General features: G+C 43.4%; 1 protein-coding gene across 2 annotated transcripts in view; it reads left to right on the top strand.

Moving 5' to 3' along the window:
* The window catches only part of PDE6A (phosphodiesterase 6A), an 85,819-nt gene that overhangs the window by 45,923 nt on the left and 21,853 nt on the right, over window positions 1–18,043 (top strand). For both annotated transcript variants that reach the window (XM_033180551.1, XM_033180553.1), the window contains 9 exons: window positions 2,570–2,719; window positions 3,592–3,735; window positions 5,328–5,393; window positions 5,602–5,748; window positions 6,846–6,953; window positions 11,633–11,742; window positions 13,139–13,226; window positions 13,427–13,527; window positions 14,323–14,430. In XM_033180551.1, coding sequence (XP_033036442.1) covers window positions 2,570–2,719; window positions 3,592–3,735; window positions 5,328–5,393; window positions 5,602–5,748; window positions 6,846–6,953; window positions 11,633–11,742; window positions 13,139–13,226; window positions 13,427–13,527; window positions 14,323–14,430 — 1,022 coding nt within the window. The remainder of the gene's footprint in view (window positions 1–2,569; window positions 2,720–3,591; window positions 3,736–5,327; window positions 5,394–5,601; window positions 5,749–6,845; window positions 6,954–11,632; window positions 11,743–13,138; window positions 13,227–13,426; window positions 13,528–14,322; window positions 14,431–18,043) is intronic.

The following is an 18,043-nucleotide window of genomic DNA, read 5'->3' as shown; positions in this document are numbered from 1 at the left end:
AACTTGTGTCTCTTATGTATTTTCCTTATGTCATCTTTTATTATCCTTGCCTCTGTGTTAGACTAATTCCTCTTAGTAAAATGTGACTTCCTTTAGTCAACATTGGGTCTTATCTTTCTTGATAAGATTGTTTGCTCATCTCTAGGGGCCCTGTCAATATTGATTTGGTTTAGCATGCTAGGCTAAACAAATAAAAGAAAAACAAATCATTATCAATCAGGAAATAATTCAGAAGGAAATAAAAATGACTCAGAGAAGTCAGAATTATTTTTTTCTCCTTCAAGAACATTATGAAAAAGCTTAGAGAGAAAATAGTTCCAAAGTTAAAATTGCACTTTATGTGTTGTGATTTTGACCACATCAATGTGACAAGCCGAAGACTTGCTGAGAGTTGCTAACCTGACCACAACCACAGCAGAACGTGGTATTTATTCAAGCCATCCACTTGATTGCAGTTTAACTACATTAGTGAAGCAAATTTAATCTTGTTTTTAGATTCTGGTCTTCCTCCTCCAACTCATCCTCCACAAAGTAGCCTGAATAATGTTGTTTTTTGTTTGCTTGTTTTTGTTTTTGTTTTTTTGAGACGGAGTTTCACTCTTATTGCCCAGGCTGGAATGCAGTGGCATGATCTCAGCTCACCGCAATCTCTGCCTCCCAGGTTCAAGCGATTCTCTTGCTCCAGCCTCCCGAGCAGATGGGATTACAGGCATGCACCCCCATTCCTGGCTAATTTTTTCTTTTAGTAGAGATGGGGTTTCTCCATGTTGGTCAGGCTGGTCTTGAACTCCTGACCTCAGGTGATATGCCTGCCTTGGCCTCCCAAAGTGCTGGGATTACAGGCGTGAATCACTGCGCCCGGCCCCTGAATAATGTTTTTAAGAAACAGGTTGGGCCAAGTGCGATGGCTCACACTTGTAATCCCAACACTTTGAGAGACCGAGGCGGGCAGATTACCTGAGGTCAGTGGTTCAAGACCAGCTTGGTCAACACGGTGAAACTCCGTCTCTACTAAAAATACAAATATTAGCTGAGCGTGGTAGTGGGCACCTGTAATCCCAGCTACTCGGGAGGCTGAGACAGGAGAATCACTTGAAACCAGGAAGCGGAGGTTGCAGCGAGCCGAGATAGTGCCAGTATACTCCAGCCTGGGCGACAGAGCAAAACTCCATCTCAACAAAAAATAAAACACGTAGGTTGAATCAGTGACTTCTTTGCTTAAAAATCTTTAATGGTATCCCCTTTCATTTTCAACAAAATCTGTCTTTTTATCATGGCCTTCAAAGGGAAGGGATTCCATGAAAGTTAGGTAGAGTGCTAGGGGCAGCCAGGTCTGAGTTCAATACAACTCTGTGCTCTTCGGGCAGTGTTCTCCATCCTTTTGGAGACACTCTCTCACCAGGTGCTGAGACAGCTGTTTTGCTTTCCAGTGTTATTTAAATAGTAACAATTATCATCTCATCATGTTAAGAATCTTGAAACTTCAGGATTGGAAGACTCACCTACTCCAGGAAGCCTTCCTTGACTTCCTTTTCTCCTCTGGCTCCCATAACTGTCTTAGAGAACTTCCCACACTGTAGTGTAATTGCTGGTTTACCTTACAGATTATAAGCAACCTGAGGACAAGATCTGTGCCTTGGCTTCCCCAGTTTCTAGCTCAGTTTCTTGCACATTCTAAATGTTTGATGAATCAATGGATTATATATATATATATATTTTTTTTTTTTTTTTTTCAAGATGGAGTCTCTGTCTCTTGCCCAGGCTGGAGTGCAGTGGCACGATCTCAGCTCACTGCAACCTCTGCCTCCTGGGTTCAAGTGATTCTCCCATCTCAGCCTCCCGAGTAGCTGGGATTAGAGGAGCATGCCACCAATCCAGCTAATTGGCTAATTTTTGATTTTTAGTAGAGACAGGATTTTACCATGTTCTCCAGGCTGGTCTCAAACTCCTGACATCAAGTGATCTGCCTGCCTTGACTTCCCAAAGTGCTGGGATTATAGGTGTGAGCCACCATGCCTGGCCTCACCAAAGGCGTCTTATAATTGATCAAGAACTTCGTTTATTCAGTGAGGCACATATTCTTTCCATTCTATAGACGAGAAAATTGAGGCTCCAGGGGAGAAAATGAAGTGCTAAAAGTAATATAGGAAGTCAGGGCAAGAGGCAAAATGTGCAGGTTATATCTAGGTTGTTAATTCAAAGTTACAAGAATCATAGCATTGCCCTTTTATGCCAGTCCCCTGCCACTACCTCCCATATCTGAAGGAGAAACACTACCTCTCTGGGTTGTTCTGCACATCATTACATCCCCGTAAAATACTGCCTGACACACACTGGCCCTGACATCTGAGGGGTGAACACAAAATGGCTACTTGACTTAAGGAATTCCAACCAAATGGGTTATTTCTCACGGTAGTTGTTGGTAATTAAACTTACGCAAAATGCAGCGAACTCCATCCTCTTGCCAACTCCTCTCAGCCAATCAGGGTCATGATGTAGTGTGAAATCTATCATCATTGCCTCTGTGGCCTGGAACATGAGGAAACCTAATCTATCCCTTCTCTTGTAGAAAGAGCCTCTGGATGAGTCTGGATGGATGATTAAAAATGTGCTTTCAATGCCGATTGTGAACAAGAAGGAAGAAATTGTTGGAGTGGCCACATTTTACAATCGTAAAGATGGGAAGCCCTTCGATGAAATGGATGAGACGCTCATGGAGGTATGGCTTGCTAGGAGGCCTTTTGCTGTTGGGATTCAGAGTCAGCTTGCTGGGGGAGGCTGGAGGGGGCTGGATGTCACTGCTCTATCACATGGGGCAGCATGGTTGCTATAATCCTGACTCAGCCTCATCAACCACTTTCTTCACTCTCACTTCTATACTGCACTGATGTGCTGTCGGAGAAATCCACATTTCCTTTTTAAAAAATTTAATCAAGCTGGGCATGGTGGTTCACGCCTGTAATCCCAGCACTTTGGGAGGTTGAGGCAGATGAATCACTTGAGCTCAGGAATTCAAGACCAGCCTGGCCAACAGGGCAATATCCTATTTCTACAAAAAGTTAAAAAAAAAGATTAGCCAGGCATGGTAGTGCATACCTGTGGTCCTAGTTACGCAGGAGACTGAAGCAAGAGGATCACTTGAGCCCAAGAGATTAAAGCTGCAGTGAGCCGTGATTGTGCCATTGCACTCCATCCTGGGTGACAGAGCAAGACCCTGTCTCAAAAAAAAAAAAAAAAAAATTAATAAACTTTACTTTTTAGAGTAGTTTTAGGTTCTTACCAAAATTGAGCAAAAAGTGCAGATTTCCTGTATATCCCCTATCCCCACATATGCAAAAACACATTCTCTTTTTGTGAAGTTATTACACATAAGAATGGTGCTTTATGTATGTTAGTGCTTTGCTTACATTGTGGTCACATCCATTCCTTTATCTTAGCCTTATAAGAACTCTGCAAGGTGGGCAGCACACAGCTTATCAAACCCACTTTATAGCTGAGAAAACAGAGGCCTAGAGACTCTTGCTATGAGGTTTAGAGTCGAGATTAAACTTAGGTGTTCTGTCTCTGATTCCTCCTTTCTTTCTTTTTCAGTCTTTGACTCAGTTTCTGGGCTGGTCTGTCTTAAATCCTGACACCTATGAGTCAATGAATAAACTTGAAAATAGGAAGGATATTTTCCAGGACATAGTAAAATATCATGTGAAGTGTGACAATGAAGAAATTCAGAAAATCTTGGTGTGTAATGTTCTTTACTTGTTTCTACTCTAATACAGACTGCGTCTCAGAGGTGTGGCCAGATTAAGGCAAAACTTGCAACTCCATGAGGGCACAGCCTGGGCGTGGGTTTCTGCACAGTTGTATCCTTCCTGCCTAGCACAGGGATGCAGCAGCCCTCAACATTTAATGAATGAATGAATGAATGAATGAATGAGTGCATGAGCAGATGAGTGCCTGAGAGTGGTACATAATGACTGCACTGTGTGACCTGGGGACAGCTATTCCTTGCAGAAACACCTCATTCTTGGAGTCAGATGTTGGCTTGACAACTCTAGAAACTCCACTTTTTACTGTGCTCAGGGATGAGTTGGTACTGGAGACAGAGTCAACCAGCCATAGCCCCTACTCTGAGAGGAAGCTTTATCTGGAAGACCAGTGGACAATTACCAGTTTCTCAGAGCCTCGCTCCTGTGGGGTCAGCTCACTTAAAAGACCCTATTAAGCTGGGTGCAGTGGCTTACACCTATAATCTCAGCACTTTGGGAGGCCAAGGTGGTCAGATTGCTTGAGCCCAGGAGTTTGAGACCAGCCTGGGCAACATGGTGAGACACTGTCTTTACCAAAAAAAACCCCACAAAAATTAGTCAGGCATGGTGGTGCGTGCCTGTAGTCCCAGCTACTCGGGAGGCTGAGGTGGGAGGATCACCTGAGCCCATGGAGGTGGAAGGCTACAGTGAGCCGTGATTGCCCCACTGTGCTTCAGCCTGTCTGACAGAGTGAGATCAGAAAAAAAGAAAAAAGAAAGACAAGTTAATGTTTTTAGAGGGCATTTCTTAAGCTGGGAAGATACCACAGCAAATTTGATCATTTCATTCCAATAACTGGTAAATTCAGAGGAGAAAACATCCAGTTTGAATAAATTGCCTCATGATTTGCTTGACTCAGTCCGCAGTGTCAGCCAAAGAATGGGTATGTGCAACCTATCGGGCACAGCCTCAGTGAACCAGTTACAAGTTAACAGATTTTGCTCTGGGTCAAGAAGTCAGGAGCAAGTGACGGGGTCCAGTTCCCCCTCCTCTGGCACATGGGGACATAGGCCCAGAGAGAGAAGGAACTTGCCTCAAGTTGCACAGTAAATGAGAGGAAGAACCAGGACCATGGCCAAGGCCTCCTTACTCCCAGTCAGTAATAATAACAATAAAACTATCAACAACAACATTAATTTATGTTAGTGCTTACTATGCGCCAAGCACTGTGCTAAGTGCTTTATATGGATTATTTAATTTTACATATGTTACTTAAGAATGACTTTGCACAATTGAATTTTAATTCACCAGTTAAGTACGTTTATTATCCTCAATTTACAGATGAGGAAACTGAAGATCGGAAGCATTAATAACACTGCTAGTAAGAGGTAGAGCTCAAATTTGAATGCAGGTCTCTATGGCTCTAAAGTCCAGGACCTTGTGCATCAATGAATGTTAAGTGGAATCCTCTTTGCGCTGGTGGTTCTGTGGCAAGGACTTTGGAGGAAGGAGATAAACGGGAATGGAAACGCGGAGGCATGTTGTAACCTATTTTTTTTCCCCTGCCATTTTGGGTCCTGACAGAAAACCAGAGAGGTGTATGGGAAGGAGCCATGGGAATGTGAGGAAGAGGAGTTGGCTGAGATCCTGGTGAGCTGAACCGGGGCAGCACGAGCCCTGATGCATAACAAGTGAAAGGTGCTCCTGAGCATGCAGGGGTGTCTCTTTGCAAAGCATGTTCCCCATCACTCTGTTCTGATCCTTCCAGCAGACCCAGGATAGGGACAGGGCTGGACAGGAGGTGGGCACCCAGAAACACTTCATGTTTCCTCATCGCTTGACTCTATTCCTTATACAGCAAGCAGAGCTGCCAGATGCAGAGAAATATGAAATTAATAAATTTCACTTCAGTGACTTGCCCCTAACAGAACTGGAGCTGGTAAAATGTGGAATACAGATGTATTATGAGCTCAAAGTGGTGGATAAATTTCACATTCCACAAGAGGTGAGGTCAAAACAAACATCTTTGATTTCCCTTTTTTATTTTCTTACTTGCTTGCTTTAAAAAACAAAACAAAACAAAACAAACTCAATCTGTAAACTACCTTAAAAAGAATCTACCCTCAGCATTTAGGATTTAAAGAATTAGTCATGTTGCACAGATGAGTCATTTATAAGAAAAGAGACACGCTGTTCTCTGTGTCCGGTGAAGTGTGATGTTTTGGGTGCATTGGTTTCTTGCAGTGGGTTCTGAGATACTAAGCTCTGAAGGCTGAGAATAGATGTGCTGCAAAAAATGGGTCCTATAGTTAAATGAGGGCAGAAAATGTGGGCTAAACCAATTTAAACAGGGCTCATTCCCTGCAAGATTCTTTACTAAGCTTTGCTGTGAGTCTAGGGGCATGGGGGACCGGAGAGAAGGTGTGTATGGAAGGCAGTGGGATATGGTGTATAGAATTTCCTGAACTTGTTTGATTTTGATTAAAGCAGTGGTTCTCAAAGTGTTGCCCCAGACCACATCCACACCACCTAAGAACTTACCAGAAATTCACATTCTTCTCTTTCTTTCTCTCTCTCTCCCTCTCTTCCCTCTCCTCTTTCTCTCTCTCTCTCTCTCTCTCTCACACACACACACACAGACACACACACACACTCCCAGCTCTGATAAATCAGAAGCTGTGTTAACAAGTCCTCCAAGTGAGTCTAATGCACATGCAAGTTTGAGAACCAGTGGATAAAAGAGTCCTTTTGTTTTTTTTTTTTTCCCTGTAGAGCCCCTGTTAGCTTCTCCAAGGACAGTTGCTCTCCAGGGCACAGTTTGGAAATCACTGATGAAGCTCAGTCAGAGGAATGACGCATGCTCAGCTCGTTTCCTAACAACAAAACAACAACATCTTCTTAGTGTTGAGCAGTTTGCAAAGTACTTTCACAGCATAATTGCATTTATTACAAGTTCTCACCTCCTGGCCCAATGATGGGGCTGGAGGACCTCGAGCCTCAAAAGAGAGGGCCATGGCCATGCTTTTTCATGTTTTTGTTATTCCCACCCTCATGAGACCATTTCAGGTGTGTCCTGCCTCACTGATGTGCATGTGTTCACAGGCCCTGGTGCGGTTCATGTACTCCCTGAGTAAGGGCTACCGCAAGATCACCTACCACAACTGGCGGCACGGTTTCAACGTGGGACAGACCATGTTCTCCCTGCTGGTGGTATGGTGGGGCTGGTGGGGCTGGTAGGGTGGGCTTGCATCACACTAGACAATCTCATGCAGACTCTACATGGTAGCAATAGCATTGTTCTTCTTTCTCTATTTGTTGTCTTTTAAGAATGATGTGAAAGCAGTACAAGTTCAGTGTAAAAGGATTCCAAGAATAGAGATGCATATAAAACAAAAAGTGACAGAAAGCTGCAAGCTACCCCCAACCTCAGTCTGGTTATTTGGGGGTAACCATGTCACAGGTATAAAAATAGTTCAACAGGGCCAGGTGCGGTGGCTCACGCCTGTAATCCCAGCACTTTGGGAGGCCGAGGCTGGTAGATCACGAGGTCAGGAGTTCAAGACCAGCCTGGCCAAGATGGTGAAACCCCATCCCTACTAAAAATACAAAAATTAGCCGGGCGTGGTGGCAGGCGCCTGTAATCCCAGCTACTTGGGAGGCTGAGGCAGATAATTGTTTGAACCCGGGAGGCAGAGGTTGCAGTGAGCTAAGATCACGTCACTGTACTCCAGCCTGGCGACAGAGTAAGACTCTGTCTCAAAAAAAAAAAAAAAAAAAAAAAAAATCAACAGTTCAATTGGTCATTGGTTATAGTCTTTGTTTGGGGCATAATGACAATTAGGAACATATTTCATTTTTCAGTGGCCTCATATAAAGAGGTATCCATTTTTGTGGTTAGCCTGGCAGTGCAAGTCATAGTAGTCTGGAAATCCACTTAAAAAAAAATAAAGATTAGAAAACCTTGGAATAGAAACATTTGCCATTCACCATTCAAGATGCCTGCAAACTGTTAGCTGCTCCCATAAACACATCGTGTGTTCTTTTCTCCAGAGAAATTTTCTGAAATTTCTTTAAATTGTGGCAGTGTTTAGAGAAACAGCAGTATCAGCCACCTTTTAAATTAAGCTTTCTGTAGTATTAAAATCAGAGAAAAGATAAGTGCAACATTCAGTTTTGTTCAGACCCACATGCAAGCGCCAACAAAGACAAAGAGGAGGTCTAAAGCTGCATCGTGTTCCTTTAGGTGTTTCCATGAATCTTCTCATCCACTTTTTAGAGAGTTGCTTCTACCTGTCTGAACCCTGGGAGGCCTGATTGACTATAAAATCGAAGATTTCCCTCTAATGTATAATTAGCTTTAAATTCCCTATTACTGGTACCTCTCTAGCAGCAAGAGTGAGTCCCCAGGAGCCCCACTGGAAACTTTCCTCATAGACACTAACTTATCTTCATCTATTTTGAGGTCGGTAGTAATTTTGGTTATCGATTGCTTTGGTCTCTGATTGTGAGAGTTATTATGGGAACTTTCAGGGAAAGCTATTTGGGAGCAGGAGTGAGCCTGGCCAAATAATAAGTTCTGAACCATCAGGGAGACAAAACAGAGTAAGCCAAACCCAATATAAGCCCTTGGGGACTGGAAAAGAGGCCACCTAGTGGTGCTTGAACAGAGTTCAGTTAAGTTTGTCCACTCCTAAGTCTGCATAGCTCCTGAACAGGGTCCAGTGGTACACTTACTTTTTTGTGGTCCCTTCATAGCATACTGTAAGATTGCCTCCCAAGTGACTGTGATGTGGTGGCGCATGCCACCAGGCCAAGCTAACTTTTTATACTTTTAGTAGAGATGATATTTCACCATGTTGCCCAGGCTGGTCTCGAACTCCTGACCTGAAGTGATCCACCTGCCTCAGCCTTCCAGAGTGCTGGGATTACAGGCATGAGCCACGACACCCAGCCCAAAATAAGATCATTTAGCCCAGTGTGGTGGCAGGCACCAGTAGTCCCAGCTACTCAGGAGGCTGAGGTGGGAGGATCGCTTGAGCCCAGAAGGTCCAAACTGCAGTGAGTTGTGATTGCACCACTGCACTCTAGCCTGGGTGACAAAGCGAGACTCTGTCTCAAAAAAATAAATAAATAATAAATAAATAAAAATAAAATAAAATAAATAAATAAATAATAAATAAATAAAAATATAGAAAGTTAAATACTTACAGAAAGAACTTAGCTCTTTTAATAAAGAAAACTCAGTTTTCTTAAGTGATCAGAAACCTAATAAAGACAACCTGGAGTACAGGAAATCAATTTGGCAAAGCACAGAATCTTTGTTTCCTAGGCCAATTACCTAAAATATAAATTTCCTATTAAGAGCAGACCAATACTCAAAGAAAATTTGTGGTTTTAAAAGAGAGGTCCAAGTTCTAGTTTCGCATCAGTGTACTGTTGACATTAATGTTCAAGACAGCATTAATTTCAAAATTTTAGAAAAACTTACAAATAATTTTCTTCCAATCTTAGCCAGCTTAATCACACATACAATTACTTTCACAAGATTTATCCTCCACAAACCTTCTAAAACTTTCTTATCCATTCAGCTTTTGTCTTGTAGTTTTTCCTCTTCTCATTTTAGAGCAACCAGTTATCCTACTTTAGGACAAAAATTTTTTTTCCCCTTAACAAAATAAAACATCCTCATATCTTATAGCTTTTTCTTACCAAAAGTACTTTTTGCCCTCTTATATAATTGCTTATAGAATTGTTTCCATTATTGTTTTATTAATAATATATTATTAGTTATTACTATATTATAAAAAACATATTGTGTTAAGAATTCTAAATAATAAAGAAATATATATTGATATATGTTAATATAGCCTTATATTAATTAGAATTCTTAACCCTTAGTGACCTTAATTTCTAGTGAACACTAGGAAGCAAGCAAAAATTGTGAACTGTCTGTCACACCAGCAATCTGTAGATCAATAGTCTGTGAATAATAATTTCTGGAAGCATGTATTTTCCCATAGTACAATCTGTCACTGTGGCACAGAACATGTTTAGTAACAGTCTCAAATATTTTTAGTCTCTTGGTAATAAGAAATTGTAGAGGAGTCTACATTTAATCTCTATCCTCTTAGAATTTTTTTTTCTTTTGAGACACGGTCTTGCTCTGTCATATAGGCTGGAGTGCAGTGCTGAGAACACACAACTCACTGCAGCCTCGACCTCCTGGGCTCAAGCGATCCTCCCACCTCAGCCTCCCAAATGTTAGGTTTTGAAGGGAAGGTGAGGGTTAAAGAAAGACACACACACACAGAAAGAGGGTGGCTCAACAGCAAATGCAGGCTTTATGCCCAGCATAAAACCTACAGAAGTGGGAACCAGCCTAATGCCAGAGCCCACTGCTGCTTACAGGCTGGGGGTACTTATAGGTATGGGCGGGAGGGGTCTGGGCAGTATGGCTTGTTGCCTGGCAGGCTATTGATAAGATGTTCTCATGATGAGGTGGTTTTGTCCTTGTCCTGGTGGGATGCCATTGTGGTATTTCTTGGACTTTTGCCCAGCAAGATACGATAGGAATGTTTCTTTAGTTGAGCCTTTGTCTGCCTTGTGGTCAGGTGGTTAGGAAGGATGTTTCTCCCGACCCAAACCCCCATGAAATGTTTCACTTTGACCAAGGTCTGCAAAATAATGGGGAGCTTACAAAACGACGCAGTTGGGCCTAACGCCAAGTAGCTGAGACCACAGGTGTGTGCCACCGTGCCCGGCTAAATTTTTAGTTCTGTAGAGACAGGGTCTGGCTATGTTGTCTAGGCTGATCTTGAATTCTTAGGCGCAAATGGTCCTCCTACCTCAGCCTCCCAAAGTGCTGCCATGTGTGACCTGCCATGCCTGGCCCTATCTTATTTTTTGTTTCTTTCATCTTGACTATTCTATGCACCTCATATAAGTGAAATCATACAGTATTCGTCCTTTTGTGTCTGGCGCATTTCACTTAGCATAATGTTTTTAAGGCTTATCCATGATACAATCTTATGGCTGCATAGTATTCTATTGTTGGACTTGGAAGTCTTTTCAATCTTTCACTATTACAGTGTCACAATATTCTTGGATGGACTTTTTTTGTGTGTATTTGTGTTCATATTTTTGGCTCAGGGGTTTGGAGACCTTTGTGTTTTATTTAAAATTATTTCACCATCCAGATCATGATTCAAATCTCTGCCCTTCCTCATCCTCGTCCCTTCTCCCTTGGCTGAAATGCTCAGGCCAGAGTAGGTGCTAGGGCCCGGAAGCAGGAATTCTGACCAGGCTACCATAGAGGGTGACAAGAACACCACTCAGAGTGATTGCTTTCTTATAGTCAGCATCAGCTCTCCAGAGTGCTTTCCCACATTTTGTTTCAACACCCAGCATCAACAAGGAGTTAAGTGTCTGGCAGAATCCCAGGGAGGGGTTCCTCCGGGCTGTGCTTAAACCAGTAGACCACGTTTGGAAGATTTGCTTTACCAGCCTGGCCATATTCAGAAACTCTCCACATCCTAAAACCTGACATCTACGAGTTTCTTAAAACTCATCTAATCCAATATGCTCGACCCTCAGTATGGAGATTGGGCTACTGAGGTTCAAAGGGAGATGAGACCAGCTAAAGTCAACTCAGAAATAGGGTGACCAGTTGTTCCCATTTACCTGGAACTTTCCCCATTCTAGCACTGAACGTCCCATGTCCAAAAAACCCCTCAGCCCTGGGCAATCCTCCGGTCAGCCTCTGGAGCCAGGATACAGCCAAGATCAGACCTATGAGTTTTTAGTTCTGGGCCCTTCTCACACCCGCCTTTTCAGCCCTGCTTCCCGCCCCTATACAAAAGGAATGATTTGCACTCTGATTGCCCTTCCAGACAGGAAAGCTGAAGCGCTACTTCACGGACCTGGAGGCCCTGGCCATGGTCACTGCTGCTTTCTGCCATGACATTGACCACAGAGGCACCAACAACCTCTACCAGATGAAGTGAGTCAGCTTCCCTCCCCACCCCCAGCCCTCTGGATTCATTACCCAGCTCTGTGCGGCCCCCAGGCAGACTCATTGGCCAACAGGGAAGCCTTGTGGTCCACAGCTTCCCACTGCCTTCTGCCCTTGGGACCTGGGTCTCCTCCTGTAGCAGCCAGAATAACGATCCCCCAAAGATGTCCAGATCTCAAATCCCTGAGCTGGACCATATGTTGCCTTACATTCAAAAGGGACTGTGCAGATGTGATTAAGTCGAGGATCTTGAGATACAGGGATTATTCATTCAGGTGGGCCCCGTGTCGTCCCAAGGGTCCTTATAAGAGGGAAGCAGGTGGTCAGAGAGGAGAGAGGACGCTACCCTGCTGGCTTTGAAGATGGAGGCATGGCCTGCAAACAAGGAATGCATGTGGCCTCTAAAGCTCAAAAGAGCAAGGAAATGGATTCTCCTCTGGAGCCTCCAGAAGGAAAGCAGTCCTATGGACCCATTTCAGACTCCATATAGAGCTGTAAAATAATAAATTTTATTGTTTTAAGCCATTAAGTTTGTGGCAGTTTGTTATAGAAGCTGTAGAAAACAAATCCATTAAACTCCTTTACTCATCTCCTTCCCTGTCCTACCTGCTGCACTAATTTGGGCCAAGACGTTAATAACCAGTAATGGTTCATTCACTCATCTCATGTTTATAATGCTTCGAATATAATGTGGTAGGCTCTATGCTAGGCAAAGGAGGTGCTCTGATGAGCAAAACAGCTCCTGTCCTCACAGAGCTTATATTTCAGACAGCCCACGAAGCCTAGGCCTTGGACCTGATCTCATTGGATCCTCACAACCACCCACTGGGCTAGGCAGAGCAGGGGCTAATGTTATCCCTACTTACAGATGAGAAAACTGAGTCTCCGTTCAGGGGCCATGGCCTATAAGTCATTAACAAGCTCTGAATTCATGCTGCTCTGAGTCTTCTCAATACTTCCATGCTGCTCTGGGGCCAGATATTGGGTTTACATTTTACATTTTGAGAATCTAAATACTTAGCGCAGTGTGTGGCACATAGTAAGTGCTCAACAAGTATTTATTGAATACGGAAACGAATAAACACACGGCTTGCGGAAATTCAGTGGTTTCCTTCAGACTTGGATGTGAAGAATCAGGGCTAGATGATCTTGAAGCATGGCCCAATGCTAATGCCCCTAAAATTCCTTATGGCATTGTGTGTGTTTGTGGCTTTTTCTGGGGGAACGGGTCCGTGCTATTTAGTAGATTCTCTAATGAGTTCGTGACCCAAAAGGAACTTGGAATCACTTGTGGAGAAGGCTAAAGACTGAGTCAGGAGACTTGATGTTTAGTCCTAATTTTCTATTGTCCACTCCATATTGATTCTCTCTCTTTCTCATTCAGATCCCAGAACCCACTGGCCAAGCTCCATGGGTCCTCCATCTTGGAAAGACACCACTTGGAGTTTGGCAAAACACTGCTCAGAGACGAGGTAGGATGAGGGTCAAGGGTGCACTGGCCGCGGGGCCTGGATCAGAGACTCCATTTCATAAGGAGCCTGCGTGTGCCCAGGGAGCATTCTTTCCATTGGCCTGGGCTGCCTCTGCCATCATCTGGGATAGCCATTGGTAGTTGGGTGCCTTTACTGCCAGCATCAATCCTCTCCCATCTCGCCTCTGCTTTTTTCTTTAGAGCCTGAATATCTTTCAAAACCTCAATCGCCGACAGCATGAGCATGCCATCCATATGATGGACATTGCAATCATTGCCACAGACCTCGCCCTGTATTTCAAGTTGGTATTTCTTCTCATTCTAATAGTAAAAGTAACAATGATTATATGTATGTGTATATATATATGTATATATTATATGTGTGTGTATATATATATGTGTGTGTGTGTGTGAATATGTATATATATAGAGAGAGAGAGAGAGATTTTTTTTTTTGGGACAGGATCTCACTCTGTTGTCCAGGCTAGACTGCAGTGGCACCATCACAGCTCACTGCCTCTTGGGTTCAAGGGATCCTCCCACCTCAGCCTCCTGAGTGGCTGGGACCACAGGAACACCACCAATCCTGGATAATTTTTTAATTTGCTGTAAAGATGGGTTCTCACTATGTTACCCAGGCTGATCTCAAACTCCTGGGCCCAAGCCATCCTTCAGCCTCAACCTCCCAAAGTATTGGGATTACAGGCATGAGCCACTGCACCCAGCAACAATGATTATAATAATAACAAATATCACAGTTCCAATTAAATTAGCATATACTATGTGTCAGGCACAACACATGTGTTATGGACACATTGATTCTTGCTACAACTCTATGAGTTAGATATTATTACCCCCATTGTACAGATGGGAAACACCGGGATTCAGGACAAGAGATTTGCTAAGATTAGGTAACAAATCAGTGACAGAGACTTAGGTTAAACCTAGGTCTTCACTCCCAGGCCTTGGTTCTTTCAACCTTGTTTTGTGAATTTTGTTGATTTAATAAGCCTCCATCTGAATCAGCCAATGTTAGCGGCTCAGGTGTTGCCTTATTCTAAGATTTGCTCCGTTTACTAGACTGATGTGTTTTGTAGGAAGAGGACGATGTTCCAAAAGATCGTGGATCAGTCTAAGACATACGAGAGTGAACAGGAGTGGACACAGTACATGATGCTGGAGCAGACACGGAAGGAAATCGTTATGTGAGTTGGGATGGGGTTAAAACCTGATCCTCTTAGGCTTAGGATCATGAGGCGAGACGTTGCACTGACAACCCTTGTTGCCCTCAACAAGCCTTGGGACTATTTCATTTTGGAGGCCTTCAACATATGAAAAAATGAAGTTATACCAAATTCCAACTGCACAAGCTATATGTTTAATCTTTATTTTAGCACTAAAAATGCAAGACAGTATATTATTATTTTATTTATCTGAATACAAAAATATGTTATTTGAAGTAGCTCAATCATACTATCTAAGATTTGGATGATAAACTGATATAACTTTCAAGTTTTTGATACAACGGAAAGCACTATACCAATTAAGGGGTTTTTGTTTTGTTTTGTTTTTTTGTTTTGAGATGGAGTCTCACTCTGTCACCCAGGTGGGAGTGTAGTGGTGCGATCTCAGCTCACTGCAACTTCCACCTCCCAGGTTCAAGCGATTCTCCTGCCTCAGCCTCCTTAGTAGCTAGGATTACAGGCACCCACCACCATGCCCAGATAATTTTTGTATTTTTAGTCAAGACCAGGTTTTGCCATGTTGCCAAGGCTGGTTTCAAACTCCTGACCTCAAGTGTCTCTCAAAGTGCTGAGATTATAGGTGTGAGCCATCATGCCCTGCCCCAATTAAAGTTTGAGTGATACTTAATGTGTCATTCAAAACATATAGGCTTAATTTTTTTTTTTTTTTTTTTTTTTTTTTGAGACGAAGTCTCGCTCTGTCGCCCAGGCTGGAGTGCAGTGGCGTGATCTCGGCTCACTGCAAGCTCCGCCTCCCGGGTTCACGCCATTCTCCTGCGTCAGCCTCCTGAGTAGCTGGGACTACAGGCACCCACCACCGCGCCCGGCTAATTTTTTGTATTTTTAGTAGAGACAGGGTTTCACCATGGTCTCGATCTCCTGACCTTGTGATCCGCCCGTCTCGGCCTCCCAAAGTGCTGGGATTACAGGCGTGAGCCACCGTGCCCGGCCTAGGCTTAATTTTTAACATATTCGTTTACATAGGACAATATCCTGCAAGATAGCTGTGCTAGTCACAAATTGGTTATGGTTGGTATGAAATTCATATTGCATGGTCTGGCATGGTTGGTAATGGGATTCAAATTTAAGTTGTCTGGTGAATGTCTTTTTTCAGTTTTCTCAATGTGCTTCCATGATTCACCTCAATTGTAATGGAGTGAGAAGGGTAAATTTGAGGCCTTTTATGAATATGTGGCCCAAGCCAAATGGTCCCCTGGCTCCTCTGTGATGGGTCCTGGGCATTGAAGGCAATGGTCAAGAAAAGTTGTAGGGGAGACAATCCTGACTAGTTGCCTAGGAAGCATTGGGTTATTTGTTTATCCCCATATGCTTCTGTGGAAATGAGGCTTGATTAAGTCACAAGCATTGCAAGTGTCTCCAGCAGAGAAGAGGAGACCACTGAGACAGGCTCCGGAAAGAGGGGGGCGGCAGCAATTGCCATTCCTTCAGCCCCGCAGTTGTCCAACCAGGCCTCCTACAAAGGTCCCCTGATTCTGGGAGCAGTGCAATCTGCTTTCGCTGAACAAGGGGACATGCTCAGCCCACGGTTACTCATAGACTGACCATGAACTGCTCCCCCGGACATTTCATTTATTTATTTATTTGTTTATTTATTTTTGAGATAGGGTCTTGCTCTATTACCCAGGCTGGAGTGTAGTGGCAGTCAGGGCTCACTGCAGCCTCAACCTTCCAGGCTCAAGCAATCCCCCCACCTCAACCTCCTTAGTAGTTGGGACTATAGGCACACCCACTACACCCGGCTAATTTTTGTATTTTTGGTAGAAACAGGTTTTGCCATGTTGCCTAGGCTGGTCTTGAACTCCTGAGCTTAAGCGATCTACCCACCTTGGCCTCCCAAAGTGCTGGGATTACAAGTGTGAGCCACCACATCCAGCCACATTTATTTATTTATAATTTCAACTTTTATGACACATTGAAGGATGCATGGGCAGGTGTGTTACATGGGTATGTTGTGTGGCACTGAAGTTTGGGGTATAAACGATCGCATCACCCAGGTAGTGAGCACAGCACTCAGTAGGTGTTTTTTTTAGCCCACACTGTCCTCTGTCTCCCATCCAGTAGTCCCCAGTATCTGTTGTTGCCATCTTTGTGTCCACGTATACTTAATGTTTATCTCACACCTGTAAGTAAGAATATGCAGTATTTAGTCTTCCATTCTTGTGTTAATTTGCTTAAGATAATGGCCTCCAACATCATCCATGTTGCTGCAAAGGCCATGATTTTGTTCTTTTTTATGGCTGTGTAGTATTCCATGGTGTATATGTAACACATTTTCTTTATCCAATCCACCGTTGATAGCACCTAGGTTGATTCCATATTTTGCTATTGTGAATAGTGCTGTGATGAACATGTAAGGGCATGTGTCTTTTTGGTAGAACTCTTTTTCTTTTGGATACGGACCCAGTAATGAGATGATGGGTCAAATGGTAATTCTACTTTAAGTTCTTTGAGAAATCTCCAAACTGGTTTCCACAGTGGCTGAACTAGTTTACATTCTCACCAGCAGTGCATAAGCATTCCTTTTTCTCCACAGCCTTACCAGCATCTGTTATGCTTTGACTTTTTCTTTTCTTTTATTTTTTCTGAGACGGTGTCTCACTCTGTCACTCAGGTTGGACTACAGCAGCACGATCTTGGCTCACTGCAACCTCCACCTCCTTGGTTCAACCTATTCTCGTGCCTCAGTCTCCAGAGTAGTTGGGACTACAGACACCCACCACCACGCCCAGCTAAATTTTTTTTGTATTTTTTGGTAGAGACGGGGTTTTACCATGTTGACTAGGTTGGTCTCAAACTCCTGACCTCAAGTGATCTGCCTGCCTCAGCCTTCCAAAGTACTCAGACTTCTTTTGACTTTTTAATAATTGCCATTCTGACTGGTGCCAGATGGTATCTCATTATGGTTATCTGTTTATTGACTTCTGCTTTTTTCTTTTCTTTTTTTGAGATGGAGTCTCACTCTGTCACCCAGGCTGGAGTACAGTGGCACAATCTCGGCTCACTACAACTTCCACTTCCTGAGTTCAAGGGCTTCTCCTGCCTCAGCCTCCTGAGTAGCTGGGATTGTAGGCATGCGACACCACGCCTGGCTAATTTTTGTGTTTTTAGTAGAGACAGGGTTGCGTCATGTTGGTCAGGCTGGTCTCGAACTCCTGACCTTGTGATCTGCCCGCCTCGGCCTCCCAAAGTGCTGGGATTAGAGGCATGAGCCACTGTGCCTAGCTGACTTCTGTTTTTTCTTAACATTTTTCTTTTTTTGACTTCCATGGCTGGACATTTCAAAATGGCTCAGCAGAAGGACTAAATAATTGAAAGGAACACCCTGCTATTGGATAGGGGGACTTGATATTAGAAAGTTGTCTATTCTCCTTAATTAATTATTCATTTAAGGGTGATTCCAGACCAAACAAACAAACAAACAAAAATACCCTGCTTTATTCTGGGGGAATTAGGAAGCTGATTGAAAAATTCTTATGAGAAATGAGTATGCAAGAATAAACAGAAAAAGAAAAAAGATAAAAAAGAATAGTCAGAAAATTCTGACATAGAAAGT

The sequence above is a fragment of the Trachypithecus francoisi genome, unplaced genomic scaffold (assembly GCF_009764315.1).
Source record: "Trachypithecus francoisi isolate TF-2019V2 unplaced genomic scaffold, Tfra_2.0 Lachesis_group2, whole genome shotgun sequence".
Taxonomy (NCBI): domain Eukaryota; kingdom Metazoa; phylum Chordata; class Mammalia; order Primates; family Cercopithecidae; genus Trachypithecus; species Trachypithecus francoisi.
This window is presented reverse-complemented; position numbering and strand designations above follow the sequence as displayed.